The 17,516-nt window shown below is 53.9% G+C and overlaps 1 protein-coding gene across 2 annotated transcripts; it reads left to right on the forward strand.

Annotated features, from left to right (window-relative positions):
• The first annotated feature begins 3,392 nt into the window (after window positions 1-3,392).
• Cbx2 (chromobox 2) lies at window positions 3,393-11,759 on the forward strand. Of its 2 annotated transcripts, none has more exons than XM_050140451.1 (5): window positions 3,393-3,581; window positions 3,659-3,702; window positions 4,572-4,637; window positions 6,868-6,973; window positions 7,872-11,759. In XM_050140451.1, the coding sequence occupies exons 1-5, from the start codon at window positions 3,510-3,512 to the stop codon at window positions 9,144-9,146; spliced, it is 1,563 nt and encodes a 520-aa protein (XP_049996408.1). In that variant the 5' UTR covers window positions 3,393-3,509; the 3' UTR covers window positions 9,147-11,759. The 2 variants fall into 2 exon arrangements, with proteins under 2 accessions (XP_049996408.1, XP_049996409.1); XM_050140452.1 differs by having other exon boundaries at window positions 3,532-3,581; window positions 3,659-3,713.
• Window positions 11,760-17,516: the final 5,757 nt, after the last annotated feature.

Consider the following 17,516-nt stretch of genomic DNA (forward strand, 5'->3'; position numbering starts at 1 on the left):
AGAGATGCCCTAAAAACAATTTTAAATTCCTCTTTCTCATCTCCAAATTAAAGTCTTAGACAGACGACCTGTTCTGGGAAGTGTCGCCGAACAGTAAGAGCTGCAAGCTGTCTCTAGAGAGTGCTGGGTGAGGTATGGAGGGTCAGGAGTGGGGGTGTCGATATTTGTATTGTGTGCCTAGAGACTGAAGGCTTGTGAACTTGGGCAAGCATCCCAACCCCGGTTATTTTGACTGACACATAAACACTGTAAGGAGGTGTAGACAATGTTTACCCACTATACATACAGAAACCACATCACTTGGCACAGTGAGCCGTAAGCCACACCTCAGTTTTGCAAATGCAGAGAGAAGCTTGAGAGATGGCAAGAGTTATACATCAGATATTGAGATGCATCGTAGATCCTGAATTTAGCTCATGGGGAAGATCAGACGTTTGGACCACAGCAGCAAAGCTGAACATACAACAAGCAGCTGGGATGCTATTGTGTAACATTGTATCTAAGGGGATCTAATTGTAACTGCCAAGCACAGGGCGGCTGGATACTATCAGTTCCGGTGTCCCCATGGACTCTGGATTGATTTCCTTGCCCTAATAGTTCTGATTCTCAAACCACAAGCAAGGAATGGAAACATTTCTTTCTTTGTTTGTTTGATTGATCTTTTGAGACAGAGTTTCTCCATGTAGCCCGGGTTGTCCTGGAACTCACTCGGTAGACCAAACTGGCCTGGAACTCAGAGGTCTGCCTACTTCTGCTTCCTGGTGCTAGGATTAAAGGCGTGCACCACCATGCCCGATTGAAAATATTTATTTTTATTTATGTATTTATGTGTGTACATGAGTTTATGTGCATCACATGTGTGCAGGTGTCCTCAGGGGGCAGAGGAGGGAATCAAATTCCATGGAAATGGAGGTAGAGGCAGTTGTGAACTAAGTGCTGGGAACAGTTCCAGCTCCTCTGCAGGACCAGTAAGCACTACTAAGCAATGGCCTTTTCATCTGCCTCTACTTCCTTTTTATATTAAAGTTTTCATATTATGTGTTTGAGTGTTTGCCTACATGGATGTATGTGTACCATGTTCGCCTGGTGCCCTGGAAAGCCACAAGAAGCCATAAGATCTCCTGGAACTGGAGTGACAGGTGGCTGTGAGCGGCCGGAAATGGGAACTAGAAAGCAAATCCGGGACCTGTACAAGTTAAGAGCAGCGCATGTTCTTAGCTGCTGAGCCATCTCTCCAAGCCTGAAGGACGTTGGAATGTAGCTCAGCAGTCAAGTGCTTGCCCTAGCATGTTCAAGGCCCTGGGTCCAATATACCCGACCATCAGAAAACAAAAATAAACAAACAAGGAAGTAGGACTTTGTCCACACTATTGTTTGCTCAGAGAGTAGCAAGACATTTACTCCCAAAACATGCTTGGATTTCTACATATTCTTTAAACGTTCTGAGGTTATCTGTCTGCACAGGGAGTCCAGGGCAGACGTCCAGAGCTACTACTCCCTTAACACACATCTTTATGTTCTACTGCACTGGCCCGGTGTCCTGTGAGCGACCACCAGCCTCAAGTGGCTATTTGAATGTCAATGATGTAAAAGGAAATACAGTTTGAAATTCAATCCTTCAGGGTCAGGCGATCGCCAGTGCCGACCTTCATGCCCAGAGCCTGGGCCAGTCTTGTCAGACAGTGGCTAAGGACTCGCTTCCGCATCTAGCGGGAAATGCAGAGTAGCTGCTAATGACATGAATGAAAAGAATCAATCCTAACTCACCCTACTAATGCCAAAGCTGTGAGTCAGAAACACCACAAACTCTGAATCATACACAGGCTACATCGATCTCATGGCTGCATTCCAGTCAAGTCTGTGGTATTTGTTTCTCCAAATTAATTATCTTAACTACTCCATCTGGGTGTCCAAGGTTGAATAGATGGGGTGTGTGACAGACATACTTCAGGGAAGGGAACTTTTTCCCAGTATGTTCATATCAGACTCTTGGCTACTTCTTAGCAGACAAAAAGAGAGGAAGAGAGTTGTATTTTTTTAAGTTCTTTTTTGTTGTTGTTGTTCTTAAAAAATAAGCAATTGTGTTGGTTCCAAAAAAGGAAAGTGGGAAAATTGTAACAGTAAATGTTACATCCCCCTGGAATCCTGAAGCACAAACAGCAGCTGAAATGGATCCAGCCATTTATAGGATTACAATAAACACACCTTTGTACCCGCTCTACCATTTACTGCCCAGATGATCTGAACACAGACAAAAAGAGCTGGCTGCGAGACTGCAGCGGCTTCCTTCATGTTTGTTTCACCCACTACTGCACTGAAGCCCCTAAATGAGCAGTCATTGCGCTCTCCAGGAAAATGTCCCTTTCCCTGCCCCCTCTGTAAACAGTTGCGAGATCTCTCCAAAGCCTTGAGTGAAGGTGGCTGGTTTAACCCAACATCTAAACTGAAGAACACCCCTAAATCCCAGCGTGGCTCCCCGATGTTTCTTCTTAGGGCAGAAAACTATTACAACCAAAACAAATGTTTCTCCTCCGCAAATAAGTTCCCCATTACGTGGAAAGACGTTCCTACAAAAAAACGAGGCTGGATTTGCAGCTGTGTCCAAGAAAGAGGCAAAACCAGAAAGTGGATTTTCAATGGAGTCTACTTTATTGAGAGAACGCCTCCTTCGTCAAGACTTGCTTCAAAACTTACAAAGAAGGCTACTCAACGGAATTCATGTCTAAATGAGAAAATAAAAGAGCAACCTGGAAGGACCCGGGCCACCCCAACTTCTACCACTGGAAATTGATCCAAAGAACTTTTCTGGCAGAGCCTAGCGAGTTGTGACAGAATCCGAGGTCACACCCAGGTCTGCACACCGTCCCCTACAGCCCACGTCGACGTCACCAAAATAGTGAAATAAACTAAGAAAAAGAGCAAGTGGGTTGTGCCCCCATGCACACATTAAAAATCGAGGGTTAGGGGTCCCATTTTTGCAACTCTTTATTAAGAACTTGGAGTTCAGTCTTCCAGAGACCTGCTTTTTTTTCTCTCTATAGCCTTGAAGAGAACAACAATCGCTTTTTGGTGTTCCCCACCCCAACCCTGTATTTTTCTTCCACCCCAGATCCTGTAGTTTCGGGATGCACTTATAGAGGACTGGTGGGGAGCAGCGTCCCTCGCTGGTGGGGGCAGGAAGCGCCGCGTACTCCCCGCTTCGCCGCTCTCAACCCAAACAATGGCTTCCCGCGGGGACGTGTGATCCGAGGCGGTTAGACCCCAGGGTCCTCGGAACACGCAGCCTCTCCACGCCGCGCAGAGTGCGCCCAACCCCACGGACCGCTCCTCGCCGCCGCCACCGCGAACAATGCGCGCCCCGCCCCGCGCGCCTATTGGCGGGGTAGCTCCGGGGAGCCCAGCGCGGGCGACTGCGACGCGCGTGCGCGGGGCGGGGCGCGGCGGGGGCGGCGCTTTGTGTGCGACTGTGGGCCGGGGTCTGCGGGGCGCGGGCCGCGGCGGGCGGCGGCATGGAGGAGCTGAGCAGCGTGGGCGAGCAGGTCTTCGCCGCTGAGTGCATTCTAAGCAAGCGGCTCCGTAAGGTGCGTGAGTCCCCGCCCGCCCCCCGCGCGCACCCGGCGCTCTGCGCGGCTCACCGCCCGCTCTTCTCTCCCCGCAGGGCAAGCTGGAGTACCTGGTCAAGTGGCGCGGCTGGTCCTCTAAGTGAGTCCTCGGTGCGCGGCCGCCTTCCCGCGTGCGCCTCCCGGCCTGGGTGGGAACAGCGCGGGGACCCTCTCCTCTCGGGTCCGGGCGGGAAGTTCTGTGGCTCGAGACCCGGAGGACGCCGGCCGACAGCGATGCCCTTTGTTTACGAGCCCACGGGGAGCGGGCAGGGAGGCCTCCAACCCCGGTTCCCTCGGGCCCGGCCCTCCTCCTCCTCGCCGCGCGCTTCTGGCGCCCATTTGTTGCATGCGCCCCCGCCCTGGAGCCGGCCGTGGCAGGCGCGGGACACGGCCCCCTCCCCTTGCCCAAGTTACCCCGCTGTAACCTGAGATTCCTACTGGTAGGCGCCCCCCTTCTTCGCTCCACTCCGCGCGCTTGCTTTCTTCTTAATGAAGGGAAGGGACCCGGCCTTCCCCGGAAGGGGCTTCTGCAGCTGCCCCGCAACCTTCCTTTCTGGACTCCATCCCCTCCCGATGCCCCCCTCAAACCCCATTGCTCTGCCCGCGCTCTCTGTGGTGTCCGCCACATTGTTCTGTCTGCTTCCCCAGCTCCCCCTCCCCTACCTGTCTTCCCTTCCCTCTCTGGCTCAGGGCCAGGCTCGGGGGATTCCCTCAGCAGCTTTGCTCTTTGTTGGGTTTGTTTTCTTCCCAGGCGCTGACTGTTGAGTCCCCTTGTGGCCTGCTGGGACTTGGGGCTTGAGGTGGCAGTTTGCCTGTGGGTTTGAGGCCATGATGCTAACTAACTTCAAGGGCTTCTGGGACCTCAGAGGACTGCCTGGGCTTGGTGCCCCTTGCCCCCAGCAGGACTGTGGGAGCTGTCCCTGCAGCCCAGTGGATGCTGCTCACCAGCCCTGGTCTTTGCTTTTCCAGGCACAACAGCTGGGAGCCAGAAGAGAACATCTTGGACCCAAGGCTGCTGCTAGCCTTCCAGAAGAAGTGAGAACTTTAACAGCTCGGGGGGGGGGGGGGGGTGGAATTGACTGGTGACATGGTGGCCTGGGGGCTGTGGCATGAGGCCCCATAAGGAGCCTGTGCCTAGGCTTACTTGAGCAGCTACAGAGGCAGAGCACTTTAAGGCCCCCCGCAGACAGCCGGGACTTCCAAGATGAACCTTTGGGCAGACTCCAGTTTCTCTTGGCCCTTTCTGTGGAGTAACATCAGTGCTGATAGCAATTGGGGTTGCAAGCTTGCTGTAAAAAGTAGGCCTGTCCCTCTGTCCCCACCAGGATGGGTTGTGGCCCAGGAGAGGGCCCAGAGGGGCCTGAAACCCACAGTTCAGAGAGATGCGTGTGATGTTTTGCTCAAGCCCTGAAGCAGTGCAAGGCTTCTCTAGGATCTGCTTCGTAGTTATAGTTGACACTTCAGCTCTTAGGTGGGAGACAGAGGGTTGGGTGGGTTGGCGTCGGGAACGGTGTGTTATGGTCACCATCATCTGAGTGCCGAGGTTCAGGAACACAGCACCATGTGGGTGGCAGCAGAGACACCTTCCTGCTGCAGAAGCTGGCTCTGTCAGTAGAGGCAGATGAATGGTTTGCTCAAAAGCTTCTCCAGCTGGGGTCAATCTAGCCGGCTTGTTCTCTGGGAGCCCAGCCTGTGTTTCTCACTGTAACAGGACATTTTGCAAAAGGGGTGGGGAGGGGGTAGGTTTTGGCAAGGATGAGTGAGTGCTTGCACTTATGGGAACTTAGAAAGGAGTAGTAGTGTCAGTGCCTTCTTTTAAATTTATAGCTTGATCCTCTGAGCCCTGGAGGGATGGCATCCTTGGGCCAGGTGTTACTGCACACATCTGCAGCCCCTGCTGATAGAGAAGCTGAGGTGGGGGGGACCACTGGAGCAGGTGGGAAGCCAGCTTGACCAGTGAAGCAAGAGCCTGTCTCAAAGGCGTCGTCCTGAGGCAGGGACCTCTTTCACGTGGATTCAAAAGATGCCATCATGGGAATAGGATCTTTTACAACATGGGACAGAAAATCAGGATGGTGCGTGTTCTGTCTCTCCCTGCATCCAGACACATCCCTCTGGTGGTTAACTTCGTGGTCAGGGAGGAACCACTGTGTGTAAGGAGGTCAGAGTCACAAAGAGGATAGATAGGTGGAGGTCTTCCAGCAGGGCCTGGAGATGCCCCTCAAACTCGCAGTGGAGGTTAGCCTGGGGGTTTTCCTGAAGGTCTGTTCTATGTGAGATCACTTTCCAGGGCTCCAAGGAGATGGTGGTTGGCTATTTTATTTTGCATGTGTCTGTTTGCTTGGGGGAAGGGGGGGGGCAGGCATGTGCCATAGGCCTGAGTTGTTCTCAGTTTTTTTAAACATTTTTAATGATCTATTTATTCTTATTTTATGTGTGTCACTGTGTTGCCTGCATGTCTGTCTTTGTGAGGGTGTCAGATCCGTGGGAACTGGAGTTATAGACAGCTGTGAGCTGTCATGTGGATGCCGGGGATTGAACCCAGGTCTTCTGGATCCACTGAGCCATCTCTCCAACCCCCTGTTGTCTCTTTTCACCGTGTGGTTTCTGGGGATCAAAGTCAGGTTGTCAGGCTTAGCAGCGCGTGCTTTACCTGCCGAGCCATGTCACAGGGGTCTTTGTCACCAGGGGTCTTTTCAGATATACCCAGTGGGATAGCCTGAAATCTGAGCTTCCGTGACTTCACAGCCTTAGCCCTGGGTTGCAGGGGTACAGACTCTGAGGCCAGGTTGATGGGGGGCTTGATAACTTCCTCGCAGAATGCTGGAGGTGTGTGAGGAATGCAGGAATGGGGTGATATAAGTGAGCGAGTTGGCTTCGAGAAGCCTGACAAGCAGGTGTTAGCCACACTGGAGCCCTCAGCTTCTGGGCTAGCAGGTCATAGAGGGTACATACTGGAGGGCAGTCTTCATGGGAATGGACACATTAGACAGCCCCAAAGGCGGCTTTAGCTCTGTTCTCCTGTCCTCAGCTCCGTTTTAGCCAAACATGAGTGAAATGGATTGCCTGCAAAGATAATAGGGACCAACACCCCTGAGCCAGGGTCTGGACCTCTGCTACGGCTTTCCAATAGGAGTTTGCTGCAAAACTGATGATAAGCTGCTGCTAACTGGAGCTGCAGGAATCCCCCGGGAGCTGAGGGTGGAGGTTGGAGCCAAGGTTTGCAAGCAGGGCTTCTCAAAGCTGATTGGTGCTGTGTCTCCAGGGAACATGAGAAGGAGGTACAGAACCGGAAGAGAGGCAAGAGGCCCAGGGGCAGGCCAAGGAAGCACACAGTCATGTCGTCCTGCAGCCGGCGCTCTAAGCTCAAGGTGAGTGGCCATGGGCATTGTGCTCCTTACCCACCCATGTTTGGGTAGAGGTTCTTCAGGGGAGCTGTCGAGGTAGGCAGGCCTCTTTCCTGTTGCCCCTTCAGGCCTCTGCCAGTGGATGGCACCAGCAGGCAGCAGAGTGCATGTTCCTCCCATCCCGGGGCCTCCGTAGGTGCTTCCTGTCTCAGCCCAAGTCCATTCTGTAGTCTGGCCTCCCGGATAGCAACAGCAGACTTGGTAGATGCGCCCAACACCCTCTCGCTTTGGAAATGCTCCACCGGGGAAACCTGTGTGCAGTAAGTGCTCCGGTTTGTGTAGGAATTATGGACAAGCCGGGCACATCCAGGGCACCAGGCCATGCAGGGTCGACAGACAGGCGGGGGGGAATAGGGGCAAAAGCAGTGATGCTAAGCCCCTATTCTATGCTAAGCCCGTCTCGAAATGTCCTGTTGACGCTCCTTGCTATGATGATAGACAGATGCCTTCCACATACTTGGCATCCTCCCTCTTGCCTCCCCCGCCCCGTGACAGTTCAGGAGCGGAGCAGGACAGGGAAGGGGTTTCCGTCCATAGGCTCGAGTGTGCTTTTGTCTGTTACTCGGACTTCATTCCACAGGGCTTCACCTCCTGTCTAGCCTGACACCACACCATCTTTCCTCCTAGCAGAAATACGTCAGCCAGAGGGGGCCTGTGACTGAGAAGACATTTCTGTGGGTTGATGAAGCTGAGGGAGGGGGTCTGCTAGGGAAGCCTAGGGCCCCAGGGTTTGATGGGATCAGCCCCGACAAGCGTGGTCACTCCTCCCTGCCTGCTGGGACCTGGAGGACCCTGGTACCCTGGCTGCAGGACACCTGGTGCTACCCAGACAGATTTGAATTGCAGCCATTTATCTTTTCAGGAACCAGATGCTCCCTCCAAGTCCAAGTCTAGCAGTTCTTCGTCCTCCTCCACGTCGTCCTCCTCTTCTTCGGATGAAGACGAAGATGACAGCGATCTGGACTCCAAGAGGGGTCCCCGGGGCCGTGAGACCCACCCCGTGCCTCAGAAGAAAGCCCAGATCCTGGTGGCCAAGCCAGAGCTCAAAGATCCCATTCGCAAGAAACGGGGACGCAAGCCCCTGCCCCCAGAACAGAAAGCGGCTCGGAGACCCGTAAGCTTGGCCAAGGTGCTGAAGACCACCAGGAAGGACCTGGGGACCTCAGCCAGCAAGCTGCCCCCTCCACTTAGTGCTCCTGTGGCAGGCCTGGCAGCCCTGAAAGCCCACACCAAAGAGGCCTGCAGTGGCTCCGGCACCATGGCGACCCCAGAGAACCTGGCCAGTCTCATGAAAGGCATGACCGGAAGCCCCAATCGTGGTGGCATCAGCTGGCAGAGCTCTATTGTACACTACATGAACCGCATGAGCCAGAGTCAGGCTCAGACCGCAAGCCGACTGGCACTCAAGGCCCAGGCCGCCAACAAGTGCAGCCTCGGGCTGGACCTGAAAGTGAGGACGCAGAAAGGGGAGCTGGGGGTGAGTCCTCCGGGAAGCAAGGTCCTGAAGGCCCCTGGCAGTGGGGCTGCAGAGCAGCAGAAAGGGGGCAGTTCAGGGGGCCCAGGTTCCCAGCTGGCCCCCACTCAGGAACTGAGCCTGCAGGTCCTGGACTTACAGAGCGTCAAGAACGGTGTGCCTGGTATGGGCCTGCTCTCCCGCCACGCCACAGCCGCCAAGGCCATTCCAGCCACCAACCCAGCCACAGGGAAAGGTCCTGGGGGCGGCCCCACAGGGATAAACATGACCGGTACACCCACAGACACCAGCAAAGGCGAAAAACTGGCCTCCAAGGCTACAGCTCTGCCCACCCCTTCTATCAAGAGGGACAGTGTTAAGTGCGTCGCCGCCTCCGGTGGGCAGGAGGGCCACGCGGCTGCGGGAGAAGGCCGCAAGGCCCCTGCGCTGTCCGAGATGAGCACGGGAGAGGAGAACAGTAGCTCCGACTCGGACCCTGATTCCTCCTCGCTCCCCAGTGCTGGGCAGAACCTGTCGGTATCCATCCAGACCAACCAGGACTGGAAACCTGCCCGCAGTCTCATCGAGCACGTCTTTGTCACAGATGTCACGGCCAACCTCATCACTGTCACAGTGAAGGAATCCCCCACCAGCGTGGGGTTCTTCAACTTGAGGCCTTACTGAGACCGTTGCCGAAGTCCAACCCACCTTCCGGTCTCTGGTTTTGCTTTGATGCCTGACCCGGGGGCCTGCTCTGCCCTGTCTTGAGACTCAGGGCTGGGAACTCGTTTCTCTGGTGATTCTACCTCTCTGGGCCTCCATTCTACTCTGTCCTGTTGCCTCAGGAAATCTGGTTGGCCACTGGCTCAAGACTGTCTGCTTGAACAAGGCCTCATCAATATGTATCCGTCCTTGGCCTAGTGAGACCCTCCCCCACCTTATTAGCCCAACTACTGTCAGGTGGGTCTGGGGAGGGCCTTCTGATACAGCCCCCTCCCCAGCCCTGTGGAGGGAGAGACAGGGCAGGCCGGACCTTCTCCCAAGCCCAACAGTGACAGGGCCTTTGTGGTGAAGTGGGGATTCTGTTCTTGGCAGATGAGACACTGACCTCATCATAAAAGGATGATCGTTGTGAGATTTGATTCAGGGACCCTGCAGAAGTCTACAGAACCCTGTGTGACTCTTCGAGTTTCTGTCCCTGATGCGGGGTCGTTCCTGACCATAGCTGTGGCCCCAAAGTCCAGCCAGGGTTTGAAAGGCCTCATCCCAGCACCCAGATGTATCTCCGTGCTACTGGGTTTGGGAAGAGTCCAGTGCGGCTGCCTTCCCGCAGGCAGGCCCGAGCCCCAGTGAGAAGTGACCCTGTTCTGCTCTGGATCCAGACCTGCACCCCTGCTTAGGCCCACTAGAGTGCATTCCTCTGGGCTGCAACCCAGAGGAGGCTGAAGTAGCAGTTTGGAGTCCTGGGAAGGCGATCTTCCCCACTAGTTTGATTGCTAGGGCCAGGTAAGGCCCCCTAGTAGCTGCAGTGCAGGAATGCAGGTGCGCCTGCAGGCTTGCCACCCTGCTGCCTGGCTAGACTGGTGTCTCTTAGACTGTCGGGCAGACGTTTTCTGTAGTTGAGTCTGGTGCAAAGCCCTGCCTACTGAGTGGACCATTCTTGGGTACCATTTTCCCTGACAATCCACTCCCACTTTCGGGAGCTTGTGTTTCCTTCCTAGCTGAGAAGCAATATCCCTGTGCCATTTATGTGATGGGACAGTTTGACAGCCCACCTGGCAGGGGGGTCCTGATTCCTCCCCTTTCCTCCAGTTCTGAGCCCCTTTCTAGATGCCTTCTCCCTGTGCCCCTTCCCAGGTAGCTGTCTTAAAACTACCTTGTCAGATTGCTGGCCAATGTCAGGACCTCTGTCCTGGAATATCACCTTGTGGCCATGACAATCTGGTCAGTGAGTCTGTGATGCCAAAAAGTGGGGGTGGTGTGAAACCCTTGTTTCTGCTTCTGCCATTGACTGGTCAGCCGGCAGGTGTGGTCTCCTCATTCCTGTTGCCTTGAAGGGAAATGTCCCCTTCCAGAACCAGCCGAGACAGTGGGCTGTGGTGTCTGGGACCTGCCACACTTTCAAAGTGCCCCCCCCCAGTAGTTCACCCCACACACACCAAATAAGAGATGGTCTTTATGCGACCAAACTGACCTCAACACTGTGCCTTTTGGAACAGACCCATATCCATGGCTCCTGAAAGAGGCTCACGATATGCAGCCTCTGGATCCAGCACCAAGGGACCTTGCTACTGCCAGCAAGAGCTGTCGCTGGAGAGACTCCAGGGCCAGGAAGCAGGTAGCAGGGGGAAAGAGTTGCCTGCTGGGCCATTGGCCTCTCTCCCTGTCTTCAGCCAGGGTCCTCTGCTTCCTCATCCAAGGTTTGCAGCTTCTTTTGTACCACACACTGCCTTAAAGGCACCTCCATATCTTTTGGGGGTTCCGTGAGCTGTTGGAGAAGTGACCATGACTGGGGATCTAGTTTGACTGACTTTGTTCCCTGCTGCCAGGTCTCCAAACCCCGATTAGGTGCCTTTTATTTTTACCAGCTATTTCAGTCCCAAAGGTGAGATCTACAAATACCTTCCTCCCAGCCACTTTGCCTTCTTGTGGTGTTTTCCCTGGTGCTTGTGACTCCAGTGGTCGATTGTTACAAAGCATATGTGTGTAGTGTGCCCACATGAGAACCCGCTGGAGAGGCACACCACATGCTCTGGGTAGAGTTCTCGTGTTTACCAATCAATAAAAGTAGTTGCTTTTTAATGGTTTTTTATTTGCTGCTATCTTGCCCCTTTGTGTGTGTGTGTGTGTGTGTGTGTGTGTGTATAGCTAGCGTGAGTCCCACATCTTACAAGATTCTAAGGGTCCCAGATGTTCTGTGCCACATTTTCATGCCAAATGGATGTTTTAGTCCTTTCAAGACAGGGTCTCTTCCTGCCCAGCTTGTCCTTGAACTTCTGGCAGCCCTCCTCAGTCTCCCTAGTGTCAAGAATACAGGCACCTTTTTGTCTGTTTCTGTACCTGGTAGGAAAAGTGACCAGCCTGTCTTCCTTGGGAGTATTGGTTTAAAAAAAATAATAATCTTTGGTACCAAAAACAATGCCCCTTCTTGGGTATACTCCAAATTCCAGTCTTGGTTGGAGAGCTCTGGTCCTGAGGTTTGTCAGGAAGGAAATGTTGAACTCTGAGCCGGTGTCAGTCATCGGCTTGGTTTCTTTAGACGGTTGTTTATGTATGCCCCCTTAAACGGGGGGGGGGGGGGGGGGGGCTTCCTTTCNGGGGGGGGGGGGGGGGGGGGGGGGTTGCTACCTTTCCTAGGGAGTGAGCAAAGAACCCTGGGAAAACTTAGGATCTGTGGTGTTGGAACAGAACAGTCCAGCTGCCAAGGAAATACCTACCCCCAGGAAGTCCCTCGGGGTGTAGGGTGGAGTGCGGCCCGGTGGTTCCCTGATAGCCATATTTAGCCAGATGCATCTCACAGTTTTCGGGTTTCTAGTGGCACTAGCCTAGATTATAGGGACTTTGGACCGGTGTTAATTTATTTTGCCAGGGAAAGACGGTAAATGATTTAGGAAAATTCATGTCTTTTTGCTATTCTTAGTATTAATAAATATTTTTGTAAACTTTTGACTTGGTGTACATTGTAAGTAAACAAAACAGTCCTTCGCCCCCCCCCCATCATGGGGCAAAACGCCCATCTGGACATGCGCAAAGTGGTAGCATTGGAGGAAAGAAATGGAAATGGCTTAGCCAATCAGAGGTGGGAGGGAGAAAAAGGGGGAAGGGCATCCTTGCAAGGAAGGGGCACTGTTTCAAGAGCAAATACCAGCGCCTGTGATTGACTGCGAGATCGCAGGCTGAAGTGTCTGGAGAAAGTTGGCCATGACGAAAGGTGCAGCCTGCATCTAATGCATAGAAACCAAGAGTGCCGCTTGGCGGTGGTGGTGCACGCCTTTAATCCCAGCACTTGGGAGGCAGAGGCAGGCGGATCTCTGTGAGTTTGAGGCCACCCTGGTCTACAGAGCAAGTTCCAGGACAGGCTCCAAAGTTACAGAGAAACCCTCTCTTTAAGTAAATAAATAAATAAATAAACCAAGTGTACCACACAAAGTTGTCGCCATACAAAAGTCCAGTTTCTCGGAGCATCCAAGAAGCTAAGTTTGAGAAAGCCTGGTTTAGTGGGAAAGATGATGTATAATTTTTGCCCACTAATAACACTACTGGTCAAAATGAATGCTACAGGCCTCCAGCCAATACAGGGAGCGGCTGTGCTGTGCTCTAAGGAAACCAACAGCCTTACCTCCACCGTCCCAGTGAGGCCAGTTGGGAAGACACCAGGAAGAGCAGGAGGCTTTAATCCAGGAACCACTTAGGCTCCTAACCCTAAGGAAGGATGAGGAAGGGGATGGGTGCTTATTCCCTACCCTCCCTAGTTCAAGACTCTCCTTTCTCTCTTCGGCATGAACTTATTCAGAATTTCCTCTGCCCTCCCAGGAGAATGGAGTTTTGGAAGTCTAAGGAAGATGGACCTGCAGACCCACCCCCGGCATAAAGACTGTTGGGATTAGGGTTCTCTGGACAAACTACTGACAGAAAAGCAAACTTTGCTGCAGAAAGACCATTGTGTGTGGAACCCAACTCTTGATTCTTGCAAAGCAGGCGCCTGGCAGTTTGGTTTCTCTTTTGTTGTCTTCAGTGCCTGTTTCATTTTGGAGAAGGTGGACTAGGGCAGTTGGATCCCATATCTCTCCTAGGGGAACAAGCTAGCAGGGCAGGAGCAGGTGCTGGCCCTGGTTGGTCAGCTGGGCTCTTTGAGAACCTATGTCTAAAAGGACAAGGTCTCCAGACCAGAGTTAGGGGTGAGGCTGGTCAACATTGATCATTATTCATTTCTGTGCTGATTTAATCAATCCACCGCTAGAATTAATGGAGGGGACCTGGGAAGATGGGTGCAGCAGGGCTCTGGACCAGGGGACACCACCTTCCCGCTCTCTACCCGTAGTGGTTGAGGCGGATTCCCAAAGGCACAGAGATGATGCCCCGTGATGTGGCGATGCGTGGTAGGTGGAAAGGAGGCTTTTCTTTGCGCCTATCCGGAACCAGAGAGGGGGAGGGGTGGCACTAGGGACAGGCGCTGAGACCGTCGCCTGTAGAGGGCGCCCGCTTCCCACGAAGTTCGGCCCGGGATTTTGAATGTTGGTGGGGAGGAAGGAAAATGTGCCCGCTGTCCTAGACTGTCCGGAACTCAGTTGCACACTCTACAGCTCTGCTGCTCCGAGCAGCCCCCAATCGACTCAGTCTCTGGCCGCGGAATGAAAGCCCAGGCTTCAGCCTATGGCTTCTCACTACTGTCAGCCAAATTTCCATCTTTGATGGCACCCAGACCCTTCGGGCTCCCACTCACTCCCACCCTGGGCTCCGCTGTATCCGAGCCACCTCTGACCTGGAAGACTTTTTGGTGAAACGAAGAAAGCCGTGGATTCACCCGCAGAGAGCTGGGGCAGGCTTGTAAACCATGGGCGTCCAGGGCACAGCACCGGGCCTCCATCAGAGCTGCGCACTATGAGCATCAAAGAGTCCGAATAAAAACGGCTCTTTGCAGAGCCATAAGTATTCCATTCAACCAGTGTTTGTGTTGGGCCAGGCTCAGCTCCTGCAGTGGCTCGAGCAGGTCCTGCCAATGAGGACATAGGGAAATCCGCCTGGGCAAAGGCGGTCGTGGGCCAGGGGTCCCCATACCCGGTCTTTGCTCTGCGGGAGAATCTGCCCAGAAAATTTGCTCTGAGTCCAAGTTAAGGTTGGCGGTGACCAAAGAAGGGCAAAATCGTGCAGGGTCAGTGAGGGTCTCATCCCTATATTCAGGTGATAACAGTGGTGGCCCCGACTGTAGGGCTGACTGCTGAAGTCACTAGACCCGGACCCAGCCACCCCACTACTTTCTTGATTCCCTTATAGCCGTCGCCTTCCGGTGGGCCCTGAGCGCCTTGAGGTGGCCTAAGAAATAGACCTTGGACCTCTTGGCGTCTGAGACCCTGCTCGACAAGCTGACCGCTCAGAGTCCGAAGGGCACTCGATGCTCAGTGACCCCGCTGAGGCAAATTCAGACCTCAGGCGTCCACCCAGGGCCTCCCACGCAGGCCACTGAACTTGAGAAGGGAGCCGACAGGGCTCTGCCAAAGGCCTGGCCACTGCTTACTGGGCCAAGGGCAAAAGATGTGACCTGGCCCCCATCGGGCCTCCCCTTGGGCTCTGCGGGTTCTGACGGATTGCGATGGCTTCTTCGCAATGGAGCGACGTCTGCCCGGGAATATAAAGGTAAAACCAGGTTCACTGTGAGGTCCTCTTCGGGAATCCGGAGTCGTGTGTGCAGCCACCTTGCCCCCCCGCCCCCCCCCCCGCAAGAAATCTGCAGCCTAGAGGATCGAGAACACCCACCACGAGCATCCCACTCTGTGTTCCCCCTCGACAGCCCCTCATCCAACCTTGGGGTATCTTCTGGAAAGAAACCAGGGTCTAAGAAGCCTTAAGGACTGGGGGTGGGAGCGCAGCGCGGGACTGAGGATGGCGGGCGGCTCCGGGTTCACTAATCACATCAGCGCGCTCTGCGCCGGCTCCAAGCAGGCAGTTGCCTAGCAATACCCGCGAATTCAATTCCTCAATCAATAGATAGAGGCTCCGCATTTCGGGGACCTCTGGCGAGGCTGTGGAGGTCTGGAGCACAAGTCCCATGACAGCATTGGGGAGCAACGCTTAGATAGCCAGCAGTGAGTCTGCAAGGCTCTTGGGTGTCAAGAGCTATGGACCGCTGACACAGAAGCGGGTGTGGTGTTGGGGAGCAATCCTCCATCAGGCGGAGTAAAGGAGCCCAGAGGTAGAGCATATCATCTCAGGGATCCCCGAATTCTGTCTGGGTCCCAAAGAAGTACAGCCAGTAGTGAAGACAGCCTCCCTAGAGAGCTGAGAACAGTCATGACTCCTCTCCCTCTGCAACCCACCTCCCCTCACACTCCCACAGAGTTTCCTAATTGGGAAAGGGCCTTTTGGGGGGAATCCAACCCTACTTTAGAGTATGGGGGGGAGGTAGGGGCACCAAGTGGGTAGTGAGAGAGGAGGCAAATGTCATTCCTTTCCAGGAACTCTACTCTGTTTGGGGAGGAATGATAGATAGATAGATAGATAGATAGATAGATAGATAGATAGATAGATAGATAGATAGATAGATAGATAGATAGATAGATAGAAAGAATAATGAAAACCAAGACCCATGTTTATTTACAAAGTATATATTTAAACACGTAAAAAGTGATACTGGATACAGACACATTCACAACCCAAGAAGAAGATAGGTACCGAAGTTTCACTCTTGAGCTGAGTCGCGATCAATTCGAGATTTGTATATATCTGAAAATTCAAAAACCCAACACGTGCTCTGCCCGTCTGCATTTGCAGACTCGGAGCCATGTGGCCCCAGACCCCTGTCCACCCCCCACCCCCAGGTCAGCCTCTCAAGAGCGAGCTAAGGAGACACACACAACGGCCATGAACAGATGGCAGGACGCAGGGCAGTGAGGGCAGAACCAGGAATGCTGAAGGGAAGGAAGGTGCCAGAGTGGGGAAGGAGAGAGAGGAAGTCGTCGGCAGTCAGGTAAGGGACTCCTGTCCCACAGTTACGGTCCACGCGGTCACAGATGTGCCCTCCAAAAGCAGGTCTACCTGAAAATAGGGTCGACATCTAGACAGACACACGGTCAACGGCGCTTCTTTATACAAAGTCGAAAACACCAGTTTTACAAATATGAGCAGATAAAAATCCCCATTCCAGGGGCTTCTCTTTAGGCGCAGTTTGATTTTCAAAAACAAATAAAAACACATAGAATACACCGGGTTTTTTTTTTTTTCTTTTTTTTTCCTCCCTCTATTTAAAGGCAAAGAAAGTCTGGCGGGAGGAGAGACTGAGACGCTGGAGATGGGGAGCCAGGATGAAGGACAAGGCTGGGGTCTTTCTCAGTTCCTCCCCATTACCAAGTTCCTCTAACCCAGCCCAAAGCCCCCCCTCCCCCCGCAAGTCTGTGCTTTGTCCTACAAGCAGAGCCTCGCGCCCCTCCCTCCAAAAACCCTAGAAGTTAGATCGCCTCCTGGCCCTTTAAGGGCGGGGAGGGCGGAGAGGCCGCAAGATCCCTGCTGAAAGGGGCAACCGTAGGCTGGGGGACGGATTTGTGCTTTTGAGTCCGAGCTGCTGCGCGTGGCGCCGTCCGGAGTGGGCCGAGACCAGGGTCGCAGAGGGTGGAGGGGCGCCTCGTGTCCCCAGCCGCGCCCGCTCCACCTCGCGCTCCCCCGCCCTCTTGGCCGAGTCTGAACGTCGAGTTCACATAGCGAGCACTCCGAGAATCGAAAGGGACTATAAATTACAGCTTTTGCTTTTAAGAAAGAGGAAAGGGGGGGGGGGTCTAAACTTCTAATGCACATTCTTGGATGGGATCCCTTCCACCCAGAGCCCCACCTGACCAAGTTCCACTTAGGCTGCCACCCCGGCGCTCAGCTCAACCGGCCGGGTGCGCAGCCCGCTGCCAGCCCCGCGGGGTGGCCTGGCGGCCGTTCGTCCTTCGGAGAGCAGGGCCCACCCTCACCCGACGAACCAGGCTTGTCCAAGTCTTCCTGGGAGGTGGGGCCGCCCTGTCTTCTGGCAAAGATAGAGGACGCGCAAAGGAAAAGTCCACCCGAACATTTTTCTTGTAAAACAACTGTCTGGTGCTCTGGGCACTGACACGCAATCCTCCCAATTTATCCTGGCATTTCGGGAATGTAAACAAATTCGCTGGATTTCTTTTCCTCTCTGGAAAGCAAGGGAAGGAATCGAGGGAACGGGGAGATTGTTGTCCACATGACACACACATACAATCCTCGTGTGCGGCACTCACGCCTCCCATAAAGTGCTTATCCTTGTGTGGTTATGGGAGAGCTGCGCCCCACCCGCTCGTGACTTTTTCTACCTTCAACGACACGCGCGAAAAAGTT

Source organism: Alexandromys fortis, unplaced genomic scaffold (assembly GCF_014885135.2).
Source record: "Alexandromys fortis isolate MF-2015 unplaced genomic scaffold, M_Fortis_MF-2015_v1.1 scaffold_39, whole genome shotgun sequence".
Lineage (NCBI taxonomy): Eukaryota > Metazoa > Chordata > Mammalia > Rodentia > Cricetidae > Alexandromys > Alexandromys fortis.